The sequence below is a fragment of the Canis lupus genome, chromosome 20 (genome assembly GCF_003254725.2).
Source record: "Canis lupus dingo isolate Sandy chromosome 20, ASM325472v2, whole genome shotgun sequence".
NCBI classification, from domain to species: Eukaryota; Metazoa; Chordata; class Mammalia; order Carnivora; family Canidae; genus Canis; species Canis lupus.
The window spans coordinates 53,858,993-53,871,635 of record NC_064262.1 but is presented as its reverse complement, the minus strand read 5'-3'; the positions used below and the strand labels follow the sequence as shown (position 1 = coordinate 53,871,635).

General features: G+C 54.5%; 1 protein-coding gene across 1 annotated transcript in view; it reads right to left on the bottom strand.

Moving 5' to 3' along the window:
* The window catches only part of C3 (complement C3), a 33,105-nt gene extending 20,707 nt beyond the window's left edge, over positions 1-12,398 (bottom strand). The window contains exons 1-19 of the mRNA XM_025457242.3: positions 12,244-12,398; positions 11,424-11,616; positions 10,933-11,095; positions 10,759-10,829; positions 8,856-8,950; positions 8,678-8,760; positions 8,502-8,592; positions 8,119-8,221; positions 7,899-8,025; positions 7,604-7,719; positions 7,357-7,503; positions 6,560-6,769; positions 6,234-6,440; positions 5,740-5,898; positions 5,326-5,455; positions 5,018-5,089; positions 4,698-4,901; positions 2,082-2,190; positions 1,746-1,831 (exon numbers count right to left, since the gene is read on the bottom strand). Of these exons, the coding sequence (XP_025313027.3) occupies positions 1,746-1,831; positions 2,082-2,190; positions 4,698-4,901; positions 5,018-5,089; positions 5,326-5,455; positions 5,740-5,898; positions 6,234-6,440; positions 6,560-6,769; positions 7,357-7,503; positions 7,604-7,719; positions 7,899-8,025; positions 8,119-8,221; positions 8,502-8,592; positions 8,678-8,760; positions 8,856-8,950; positions 10,759-10,829; positions 10,933-11,095; positions 11,424-11,616; positions 12,244-12,320 (2,443 nt within the window). The 5' untranslated portion in view covers positions 12,321-12,398. The remainder of the gene's footprint in view (positions 1-1,745; positions 1,832-2,081; positions 2,191-4,697; positions 4,902-5,017; positions 5,090-5,325; positions 5,456-5,739; positions 5,899-6,233; positions 6,441-6,559; positions 6,770-7,356; positions 7,504-7,603; positions 7,720-7,898; positions 8,026-8,118; positions 8,222-8,501; positions 8,593-8,677; positions 8,761-8,855; positions 8,951-10,758; positions 10,830-10,932; positions 11,096-11,423; positions 11,617-12,243) is intronic.
* Positions 12,399-12,643: the final 245 nt, after the last annotated feature.

The window sequence follows — 12,643 nt, the reverse complement described above, 5'->3', positions numbered from 1 at the left end:
AGGGCCCCATCACAGAGAACCATCCAGCTCAGGGCCATGTCGGTGGTGAGGGAGAGAGGTGCTGGGGCAGGGCGGGCCTTCCCCAACCACCACACGCATGCTAACCCCTTGGGGACCTCGTGAAAACACAGGCTCTGAGTCAGCAGGTCAGAAGTCAGGCCCAAGATTCTGAATTTCGGACCAACTCCTAGGTAAAGCAGCTTTGCCAGATTGCTAGTGGTTCAGGGAACATGGTTTCGGTCCAAGAATCTAAACTGTGGCTTTCAATTTTTTTTTTTTCCCCAAGCAGCAAGAACTCTTCTTATTTAAAGGACACTTCACACAGAACCTCAATATACGAACACAGAGGATGGGCAGATAGGAAGATGCTCTGATCTGAAACACGGGTGGGGGCCACAAACCAGAATTGTGCTGAATTGTACTGGGGTTTCAGGCGAAAGGAAAAGTAGGTGCCCCGGCCTACACGATCGTGCTGTGCCATCATCGCTTGTTCAAGAGAAACTGCCAAACAGTTTCAATTCCTTCATTTAAAACAAGACAAGCAAAGAAGCAGATTTTGGAAACCTTGAAGGAAAATGGTAATGAGGTGTAATTTATTATAAACTGTAACACAATAAAATTATTAAAAATCACTTAAAACGTTGGTTTGGCATAAGTCAGGTATCATTGGTTTTCATACACCCACTTTTTAATATTTCAATCTTTTTTCCAGCTATTTTAATGCTCAGGGAAAAAATTAAAATATCCATAAATCAGGCACAGGGGACATACATTTTCTCTCTTGCCTCAAACCCCAGTATGGCTTGGCACGGCGCTGGCTTCTATTTAAAATGTAGGTATTTTGTTCACCACAGATTTTTTTTTTTTTTGCATTCACATTGATTTTTAAAAAATATTACTTATCGGGGCACCTGAGCTTTTTGGCGCCCACTTAAAATTGGCATGTAGGGGTGTCTGGGTGGCTCAGTGTTTGAGCATCTGCCTTTGGCTCAGGTCATGATCCCGGGGTCCTGGGATCAAGTCCCGCATCAGATTCCCCACAGGGAGCCTGCTATTCCCTCTCCCTATGTCTCTGCCTCTTTCCCTGTGTCTTTCATGAACAAATAAATAAAATCTTTTAAAAAATAGATAAAATTGACACTTAAAGTTAGCGCCTCCTTCTCCTCATCCTGCTCCTCACCCTCCTCGAGACCACTCATGTCAGGCCAGGGCTCCCGGGTTCTCTGAGGTGGTGGCCTTGATTTCATAATCTGACCACCCATGTTCCAATCATGCATTTCATTCTGCTTCCTCTTATACTCTTTTTTAATCGCTTTACCCATCATCCTATCCACATCACTCCTTAAGGGTGTTTGTCATTGCGAATTATTCTATAAGATACCACAAGGGTGGATATAGATTGAACAGCACCAAGAGTGAACCCTACTGTCAACTATGAACTTGGGGTGATGATGATGTAATACACCGTGCTGGTTTGGAATGCTGGGATTTGGGGAGACTGTGCTTGTGGGGAGGTAGCATGGAAGTATGGGGGGAAATCTCTTACCCTACCGTCAATTTTGCTGTGAACCTAAAACTGTTCTCAAAAACATATCTATCTACAAGAAGCACTGACTATGTCACTCACAGAGAGGACCTGACACCCCTTCAGTCACCAAGAAACGAGGATTTCTTTGCATGGGAGAGAATGCCCAGTGGCTCTGGGGTCCCTGCCTCCTGAGGATGGGGCCACCACCTTCTCTCACCTTTCTTCTTCGACAAGCTCACAGCCAGAATTTCCCAAGTTGTGATGGAGTCTTTCAAAAACACATTCATGGTCTTCGTGGAGATTCTGGATGGGGGGGAGAAGTTGGGGTGTTAGGAGAAGACGTGTGTCAGGGTTATGGAGGGGCCCCAAGGGAAGAGTGGCAGGGGACAGCTAGGCACATTTAGGCAGCCTGACTCTTGATTTTTCTAGGCTGGATTTGAGGCTGCACGGTGATTCCAGAAAAGAGGGGGGTTGGGGTGCATGCAAATTAAGTGGTCCAGTCTGGGGTGCTGTAGGAGCTGGCCTGGGCCATGGGTTGAAGTGGAGGCCTTACCCATTTTTCTCAGGTTCATTGAGAATCTCTATGGTCCACAGCCAGCTCTCAGGGAACTGGCTTCTGGAAACGATGTCCTCTTCCAGGAATAGTTCTTCATCCATGTCACCTGGGAGGCAGGGGGTGGGGAAGGGAGCAATTTGGGTTTAGAACAGACCCATTTTCCCACTGTCCCTGGAGATATTTATCTCTGTATCTCTGGAGGGATTCCTAGCAGCAAAACACACCCATGGCCACGTGATGACCTTGGCAGGGGGCGGGTATGTTTGCCTTTGTCACTCCTTCCTCCATAAAAATACTATTAAAAATTGTATTTTACAACTGTGTTGATATAAGAGCAAAAATAATCCAGGCTGGGTTATACTATTTACCCTTCCCCCGATTTTCATAGAAATGAAAGCATTCGCTTGAGCCTCTAAGCACAGTGGCTCTGGGGCTCTGTCCCTGCTGCATCTGATGGTTATGGTCCTGAAGCAAGCAGGTGGCTCGAGAGACTCCCCAGACCTGATGGAGACCCCTGGAGAGGGAGTGACCTTTTAAAGCGTGGCTGACACCATCAACACGTAGGTAAAGTAGGGCCGGAATAGGGTCAACCCTGTCTGGGCTTTCTTCAAGACACAATGGGCAGCTCGTAACTCAGCTCTGGGTCTGCCTAATAACAAATTGGTGAAACCTGCTAATACCTAAATCCACCCACATTCTGGAATAACCCATCAAAGTGCCTTTGGAGGATGAACATGTGAGCAACTCTCTGCCTCACCCCAATTTGGCTGAAAAAAGTACACAATGCTACAGGATGAAAGCAGCCGAGCATATGTAAGCCAGATGCCAGTAGATCAGATATTTTTGTCTAATACTCCTCTTTGAGAAAGGAAGTCTGTAGGTTGTTGGAATGGTAGTCTTCCAGCTAAAAGAATTTAGAAATATTTGTCCACTTTGGCAAATTCTGCCTTTAAGAGGTGACTGCTTACTTCTAAGTAAAAAAAAAAAAAAAAAAAAAAAAAAGGACCCAAACCAAACCAGACCAAACCAAAGCGAAATCGCTGGTGCAACTTGAATGGGGCTGGAGGGTTTGGCGGTGGTAATGAGTCAACATTAATATCCCAATTCTGGTGGCTGTGCTGAGTTTTGTCGGGGAACATCTCTGCTTCTAGAAAATCCACACTGAGCTAGTTGGCGGTGGTGGGGCCTCAATGAGTTCAGAGGGGAAAAAAAAGATTTTTATACCCACTTCCACTTTTTCTGTTGGAGATTGTTTAAAGAAAAAAAAAAAAGGATGATTTTTGCTTTGCTTGGGCAGCTATGAAATGGCCCTGTTCTTTTTTTTTTTTTTGGCCCTGTTCTTCCTCAGTTTTTAAGCAAAGGCATTCTCTTTCATGACTTTTCATCCAATAGTTGATAAGGTAATTTCCCTTGATTTCAAGAGCCGTTCACGTGGGCTTTTATTCTTGGAGCCCAATTTGAAGGACGTGATTTCCTGTTCCCCATGAAAACAGTGGGATGTGCAAAAGAAATGTTCAAACGGCCAATCAGAGCGATCACCAGAGCAGTGAACGCTCTGCCTAAAATGATTAAAAAGAGCCATGTGGACAGGGTGGGATGAGCTGGGAAGTTTGCCAAGGTGACCCTCACAAAATGCCCTGTGCTGACAGTGGTGCGCTGTCCCTAGGTTCAGTTTTGACGGTGCCCATCCTTAGCAGAAAGATCTCTAATCAAGACAAAGCAAAAAGCATTTTTAAAAAGGAGGGATCACGCCTCACTGGGCTCAAAGCCTCTCAGCAAATGGCACTTAGGACTCCGCTCATTTCTATCAGTGCCACTTTGTGGTGGAGACAGCTCTGGTTTTTGCTGTAAATGGGGTTATTATAAGAGAAATTTCTGGGGATCCCTGGATGGTGCAGCGGTTTAGCACCCGCCTTTGGCCCAGGGCACAATCCTGGAGACCAGGGATCGAGTTCCACGTCGGGCTCCCTGCATGGAGCCTGCTTCTCCCTCTCTGTGTGTGTGTGTGTGTGTCTATCATGAATAAATAAATAAAATCTTTAAAAAAAAAAGAAATTTCTCTTAGCTTTGCTTAAGATATATTTGGACTGGGATCCCTGGGTGGCGCAGCGGTTTGGCGCCTGCCTTTGGCCCAGGGCGCGATCCTGGAGACCCGGGATCGAATCCCACGTCGGGCTCCCGGTGCATGGAGCCTGCTTCTCCCTCTGCCTGTGTCTCTGTGCCTCTCTCTCTCTCTGTGACTATCATAAATAAATAAAAATTTAAAAAAAAAAAAAAAAAAAAGATATATTTGGACTGAGATGTAAAGCTTCAAGCGTGTACACGTTTTGTCTTATCCAGACTGGAATGAATGAATGAATGAATGAATGAATGAATGAAAATGAATCAACAGATGTTAGGCATGGAGTTAGGCACCACTTTGGAAGGCAACATAAATGAGTTTTCTTTGGTCAAGGCCAGTTGAAAACCCATCTCGGACAGAGGCATCCTCCCCTCTGGGACAGGGCCTCCTCCCCAGACAGGTGCACCTCCTCTCCCCTTAGGCCCCTTCCTCTCTCTCAGGGAGCCCCTCCTCCCCCCCCCTCCGGCCCACCCCCCTGCAGGTGTACTCACTCCTGGCCAGTCCCAGGTTGTCCATGCGGCTGTAGTTGAGCCGCAGCTGCGTGATGTATTTGCAGCACTCGAGGAAAGCCTTCACGCAGCTCTCCGACTCCTCGCGGGAGACGAACTGGGCCCTGCGCTCGCAGGAGAACTTCATGGGGTTGTCCCGCATGCCGCCCTCGCAGCACTTGCGCAGATCTTTCGGGTACTGGCCCACTGTAGGGGCACAGACGGCGTGTCACGCCCTCTGCCAGGGCCTCGCAGCGGGGAGGACGTCCCCATGGCCAGGCCCTGCCCCCTTCCCTCTTTGGCTGGGACCCCGGGGCTCCCACCTTTGTCCATCCTCTTCTCCGTGAGCACCACGGAGCGGCGGCGCCGGGCGGCTGGTTTGGGGCACTCAAGATCTGGGGGGCAGGCAGATATTAACAGGGTGGATTAAGCACCGACCTGGTGAGTCCTCACCGTACTCCTCTCTGGTGCTCCCATTTGACAGAGGAGGAGACTGAGGCTCAGAAAGCAGTGACTTGCTAGATGGTGGCAGAGGCAGGACTAGAACCCAGGGCCCCCTGACCCCAGAACCCTGCCCTCCACCTGCACTCAGCATCTGGGGGTGGAGGCCCCGCCCCTCAGCGGCCCTCACCTCTCCTCTGGGGAGTCTGCAGTTCTTTGTTGGTCTTGAGGGCCAGGCCTGCGTCCATGAACACCCCGGCATAGTCCTTTCCGCTGCCCGCTGTGCAGCCGATGTCCGCCGCCTCCACCACGTTCCAGATCTGCAGGGCGGGAGGAGTCATCCGCGGGGCCCACCCACCCCTGCATTCTCATCCCGGGTCCCCCTCAGCGCTGTGTGTGCTGTGTCGGCCGCCACGGCCCGTCTGCATCCATCTGCTCTCCCCTCTGCAGCCTTGACTTCTAGCCCACGTCCGTGTCCCTTCTGACCTCCCTCCAGCCCACGCCTCACTCCACTTCCAGAGCTTTCCCCAGGCCCACCGCCCGCTCTGCCCAACGCCACCCCTTTGCCTCGCCTCCCTCCACCCTATAGCACCGGGAGGCACACCTTGCTCTGAGTCAGTTTGTTCTTCTTGTTCAGCACGAACACACCCTTGTCCACAGCCACGAGGCCCACGCGGGCCCCCGGGTCTCCCTGGATGATGAGGGTCGTCTGCTGTCCGGGCAGGTGTGACCTCTGTTCCTTCCCGCTGCCTTTCACCACCAGCTGGGGGGCGGGGGGCAGAGTGAGGGGTCAGCGCTGCCAGGCCCGGTCTTGGGGCTGCCCTCGTGGGTGAGTGGGGGAAAGCTGGAGCCAGGCAGAGCAAAGGCAGGAAGGCCAGGAGAGAGAGAATACGGGAGCACGAGAAGCCCTGAGGCCCAAACAGGTCACAGGGCAGGGAGTGGGCGCAAGAAGGAGCCGGGCAAGGAGAAGACAGAGGCAGAAATGCCATGACCAGGTGGAGAGCCTGCTCGGAAGGCCGGAGAGAGGCAGAGACTGAGAAAGCACTGGCCAGGTGGGGAGTCCCAAGGTGAGTGCAGAGGAAGGTTCTGGAAGCTTACGGTGCCCATGCAGGAGTCCTTGACGTCCACCCACACGGAATCGGCGACCACTTCCCTCTGGCCGCTGCTTCCAATGACTGTGTAATAAGCCACTAGGCGGAAGGAAGGAATGAAGTCCGAAGTGATGGTCAAGGGCAGTACGACCAGGTCCTGGCCACTCTCCCGCTCCTGGCGGCCCACCTTCAAGATCTTCCCTTTGTTCATGATCTGGGGGGAACAGGTGGGCATTAAGGATCAGCAGGGTGGGAGGGAGGATGGGGCGACCTGGGATTGGGGGTGCTGGGGAAGCGGAGAGGAGGGGCCTGGGATCCTAGGGAGCCACGGACCAGGTAGGTGTAGTAGCGGATCTGAGCCTCCTTGCTGGGGTCCGTTCGCAGGTGGAAGTTGACATTGAGAGTTTCCCCTGGCTTCAGTTCCATTCGAGGCACAGACAGATGCAGGTAGTTTCTGGAGTTGCCAATGGTGTTGTAGGGTTGGACTTCCATGGTCCTGGTGGCCTGTCGAGACTCTAGGATACCCTCCTTCTTCGTGCTTACCTGGGCAAGGAAACAGGGATGAATGCTGTCCCCCCCCCCTCCTCCAGATGTCCATGGTACCTTCTGTGGCAAGAGGGACTTTGCAAATGGGATTAAGTTAAGGATCTGAGGATGGGGGCAGATTGTTTTGGATTGTCCAGGTAGGTCGAATGTAATCACAACGATCCTTATAAGATAGCTATGCAGGGATGCCTGGGTGGCTCAGTTGGTGAGGCGTCTGTCTTTGGCTCCGGTGGTGATCCTGGGGTCCTGGGATCGAGCCCCACATTGGGCTTCTTGCTCAGTGGGGAGTCTGCTTCTCCCTCTGCCTGCCACTCCCCCTGCTCCTGCTCTCTCTCTCTTTCTCTCTCTCTCTTTGACAAATAAATAAAATAAAGTCTTAAAAAAAAAGAAAGATAGCTGTGCAGACAAGAACCCCTCCATGTGAATGAAAACACCTCTATGTGAACAGCAAAACCCCCTCATGTAAATAAAAGAACCCCACTCTGCAGGTGGCAGGATGTCCGGCAGAGGACAGATGGGGTCCCTCTGTGCAAACTCAGTCCCCCAGCTCTCTGGAATGGGGCCCCAGGCGGGCGAGGACTCACAGTGATGTGCAGGGGCTTCTTGCTGTCGGGTGTGTTGATGGTCAGCTTGGCCACACCGTCTTTCTGGGTTAAAGCCTGCACTCTGTAGTTCTGGATCCCCACGGGGACGTGGGGGGCCGGGGAGCCGTCAGGGTTTGTCACGAACACCTGTGGGTACAGGGGCAGGTGGAGGGGGCTCAGGTGGACCCAGAGGCACAGCCAGTGCTCAGGAGCAGGGCGTGGGGTACAGGCCCACCCAGGGTCTCACCATGAGGTCAAAGGGCATGGCTGGTTTGAAGAACTTGGGCGTCTTGGTGAAGTGGATCTGGTAGGGGGAGGTCACGATGGGGATCGCGTTGCTCTCGGCCTCCACCATGTCGCTGCCTGAGGGGGCCAGCAATGAGGGCGGGCTCCCCTCCAGATTGGGCTCCACCTTCATTTTGGGCCTCCCTCCTCAGAGTGGGCCTCCTCTGTCAGACTGGATCCCACCTTCCTACTGGGCCTCCCCCCTCATACCGGGCCTCCCCACGCAGCCGGGCCTCTGCCCTCAGACCAGGCCTCACCTGAGTGCAAGATAACAGTGGCTGACACGTACAATGACTTCCCCACCAGGGCATCTGGTCGGGAGGGTCGCACCCCTTCCAGCAGGACATTTCGTTTCAGCGTAGCCACCCCATTGCCATCTTCAATCTGGGGAGAGGAAAGGAGGCTCAGGAAGGGGGAGGCGCTAGGCTGGGGGAGGGCGGGAGTTCAAAGTGGAGGCAGCTGGGAGGGGCAGGGCACCAGAATACGGGTGAGGGACTGAGACAGAGAAATCCTCCGGTCGCCATCCTGGACTCCAAAGATGACAAAGGCTGTTCCGTCCACTTCCTTCCCGTATAAGAACCTGAGAGGCAAGAGAGTCTCAGGTGCTTGTCTCCTGAACGGCAGGCCTCCCTCCAAACCTCCACTGACGCATCTCACAGAGCCCCTGGTCCTTCACCTGGTTCTCACCTGGTTCTTACCTGGTCCACATCTGGTCCCTCATCTAGCCCCTCACCTGGCTCCCCGCCCCCCCACAGGGTCCCTCACCTGGCTCCACCCCGGGCTGCTCACCTGATCCTCATCTGGCCCTCATCTGCCCCCTCACCTGCCCTCCTCGCCTATCCTCCCACCTGGCCCCTCACCTGGCCATGATGGTGACATCCAAGCCCTCTGTGCTATCGATATAGTAGAATTTCTGTGCAGGTTCCACCTGGACCTCAAAACTGGGCAGCACTGGGGGAAGAAACACACAGGTTAGGGCGCCAGCACTGGGACCCGGCACCGTGGGGCCCCCACCCCGACTCCCTCCTCCTCTCACCGTATTCCTTCACCTCGAACTCGGCGGAGAAGACCTGCTCCGGGGCATCTTCGTAGTGGGCTTGTATCTTCCACTGCCCCATGCTGTGGGGCAGGCAGGCAAGTGAGCCGGCCACACCTGGCAGCCCCCACACCCCCACCCCGGGGTAGGGAACCCCCTCCAGGAAGGCCTGACATACTTGACCAGCTCTGGGATGTACCACGACTGGGACAAGATGCCATCCTGGTTTTGAGAGGACAGGGAGCCCCGCTTGACGGTCACACCATCAGGGGACTGTGGAGGGAGACAGGGACTGTGTGACTCTTCGGAGATCGGGCTTAGCCCCTAGGCTGTCCCCTCCCTCTCTGTGTCTGGCCACTCTCTGCGTGTCATGGTGTCATGACTATTGGGGCGGTGGTTTTTAAACATGCACTTGGGTCAGTCGGCCCCGATTCAAGTCCCCACTCTGCCATTGATGAGCTGTGTGACCTTGGGCAAGGTACTTAACCTCTCTGTGCTCAATAGGCCCATGTAGAAAAAGGAGAAAAATGGAGCCCCTACCTCATTGGCTTGGGACACGGGTGATGTAAGCAGGTGCTCACCATCCTCAGTGTCGGTCCGAGTACTAATGATCACTAGCATTTATCACCTACTCTGGGCGGGACTCTGTGGGAAGCATCTCATGGGTGCTGAGCCACCACGGATTGCCTACATCCAACTCTTTGACCCACAAGGATACCAATTTCATGTGGTTCGACCAAATACACATGATTTTTTTTTTTTTTTAACGCATGATTTTTGTTGCCAATTATTAAACGTCAGGAGACGTCCTGTAAACATCTGGTTTTTTCCTGGCTCCTCTTGGGGATTGGGATAATTGTGGATGATGGATTCCTGTTGCTACAAGGCGACATCTGACAGAAACTGGGCCGAGGCTATGTCGTTAGAGGCATGTGTTCTCTGGTCCCCACAATTCCACTGAGCCCCCAAAGTCAGCTCAGGGCTGCCGGAACCTGCTCTCTGTTACCATTGCATGATCTTGAGAAATACTCATGGCGATCCTCTGAGAAAGATGCCCCCCTCTTCCCTCCCTCCTTCACCTCCTCCTTCTATTCTCCCTCCCACCCTCCACCCCACCCCGTTCCTTCTTCTAGTAAATTTTTATTAAGCTACTACACACCAAACACCGTGTTGGGGTCAGGAGGTAAGGCCATGAAAACACGGGTGAAAATCCCTTTCGGTGTGGAATTTAGGTTCTGGGGAGGTTGGGGGAGGGGGCAACTAGCAAACGAATAAATCCAGTTGATGAGGATGCTAAGAGGAGATGACAGGAAGGGAGAAGAGTGGGGTGTGTGTGTGTATGTTGAGGGGGAGAAGGTTTGCAATCTTACGGGATGCTCCGGGAGGCTTCTCTGTACAGTTGGCACGTGGTTGACATCGGAGCAAAGACTTGCAGGACGTGAGGGGGCAGGCAGTGTGGGTATTTGGAAGAAGGGGGTTTTCTGGGTACAGGGGAACAGTCTGTGCAAAGGTCCTGGGGCAGGTCCCACATGGCAGTTGGAGGCCAATGTGGCTGGAGCAGAGTGAGTAGAGGGAAAAGAGAGAGACAGAGAGAGAGAGAGGAGGGGAGGACAGGGAGGGGACAGGGTAGGTCATGCAGGGGGCCCTGGGGACCGCTGGAGAGCTTAGGCTTTTACCCCAGGGAGGTGGGAACTCCTGGAGGGCTCTGGGCAGAGGAGGGTGGGACCTGAGTTAGGTGCTTGTGGTCGCCCTCTGGCTGCAGGAGGCGGAATGGACTACATAGTGTTTTTTATCTGTCACCCCTATCTTCAGATGAGAAAACTGAGGTCCTGGAAGGTGAAGTGACCCGTCGGGAGTCACGCAGTGGCCAGAGGTTTCTCTGGAGCCAGGATCCACGTGGTATCCCTGGATCCCTGCCCTGTCTCTAGGGCTCTTTCTGTGTCTGGGGCTCTAGGTATTTCTTCTGCCTTTAGGTTTCTGCAGGTGTGCCTTTTCCGGAGTCTCTTTCTCTGTCTCTCCTGTCTCTTTGTCTCTCCCTGGGTCTCTGCCGGGGCAGATCTGGGGCCCTGGCTGGCTGGTACCTGGATGCTGATGATAACGCTCCGGCCTATGGGCAGCAGGTTGTGGTCCACGGTGAAGACCCGATAGAGGACTGGAAGGCGGTGGGAGACAAAGGCGGCGGCAGGTGAGCCCTTGGCTCTCCCGGCAGCGGGGCTCCAGCCCTGGCCCTCCCCAGCCGCCGTCCACCCCCTTACCTGTGGAGCTGGGGGTGTAGATGGTCTTGTCCGTCTGGATGAACAGGTACCCACTCTGGAAGCTGACCAGCACCACCTTCTCCAGCACAGTGGCCCCGAAGGCCGCCTGGACAATCACGAACTTGCTCCCCTTCTCTGATTTTGCATCCTTGTTGGCCGGCATCTAGGCACCGACCAGAGGATCATTAGGAGGGTCTTTCCGGGCCCCTGGGCCACATCCAGCCCCCAGGAATTCAGTGGGGCCCACACATGCCCCTCCTGCCAGTAGCACCTGCCCATCACTTCTGGTCTCCCTGGTGTGCCCAGGTTGGGAGAGCAGGGGGACTCGGAGGTAGGGGTCAGAGAAGGGGATGAGAAGGGGGGCTCAGCGGCAGGTGGCAGGGGTGGCTCTGAGGACCTCCCAGGGGAGAGGAGCTCGGGATGGGAGGGGTTAATTGAAAGAGGAGGCTCCCGGGTGCTCAGAGAGCTGCAGGGCTTCAGCAGGTGCCCACCTGGATGGTGACGGTGCTCATGTACTGATTGGCGCTGGTCAGATCGGTTTTCTCTCTGAACAGCACTTGCTTCTTGGCCGGGAAGTCGTGGACGGTGACGGTGACTTCAGTGTTTTCTTTCAGGTCATGGGCCTCCAGCACCACGGTCTCCTTGTTCTCCAGCCGCAGGATGTTGGGGGTGATCATGGAGAACCTGCCGGCGCGGGTGGGGCATGGGAGGGCGCTGCCGTTCTAGGGACCTGGCATTCCAACCCTCACCCGCACAGTGAAACTCCCAAATCCCATATGCAGTAGTCAGATGTCGGGGCTTCCAAAGCAGTACTGCCACAGGATCACCAAACACCACACCCCATGTGCCCTAAACCGGCAGACGCTTGGTTCTGGAAATACCCGCACCCCGCTCCGCGTTACCACCCTGAACTCCACAAACACCCGACTCATGAACTCTTGAACTCACAGGCAGCCTGCATTCCTTAACAGCCCAACCCACTGCCCACTGCCCGCACAGGCACCCGCATGCACCCTGAATCCTCCTAGGACCAGACCCCATCACTCCAACCCACGGCCCACTGCCCGCACAGGCACCCGCATGCACCCTGAATCCTCCTGGGACCAGACCCCATCACTCCAACCCACGGCCCACTGCCCGCACAGGCACCCGCATGCACCCTGAATCCTCCTGGGACCAGACCCCATCACTCCAACCCACGGCCCACTGCCCGCACAGGCACCCGCATGCACCCTGAATCCTCCTGGGACCTGACCCCACCACTCCAACCTCAGAAGTAGCTGTGTTTGGGGAGGGGTCATGACCACTCACATGGGGTCCCCCAGTGCCAGGGGGAGGCTGGTCAGCAGCAGCAGCAGCAGCAGGCGGGGGCCCGAGGCAGGCCCCATGGTGCAGGGACAGAGGAGGGACAGAAGGACAGAGGGAGAGGACTGGGGGGGGAATGAGCAGAGGCTGTTGGGGATTGCCTTTTATCTGGCCCCAGCCTCCCCCCACCTTCAGCCCAGCCCACAGCTCCTGTAGCCTCCCCCTCCCTGCAGCTGCCCCAGATTACTCAATACCATTTCCTAAGTTTTTCAATCCCCGGGGCCAGTGTGTCGGGGGTAACTAACTCAAGGGCATGTCCTCCTGCAACATGAACACACCTTCCCCTTGCCATGGCCTCCCTCAGGGTCAAGGCCAGCTGGTGAACCTTTCCCCGTGGCAGCTTCTT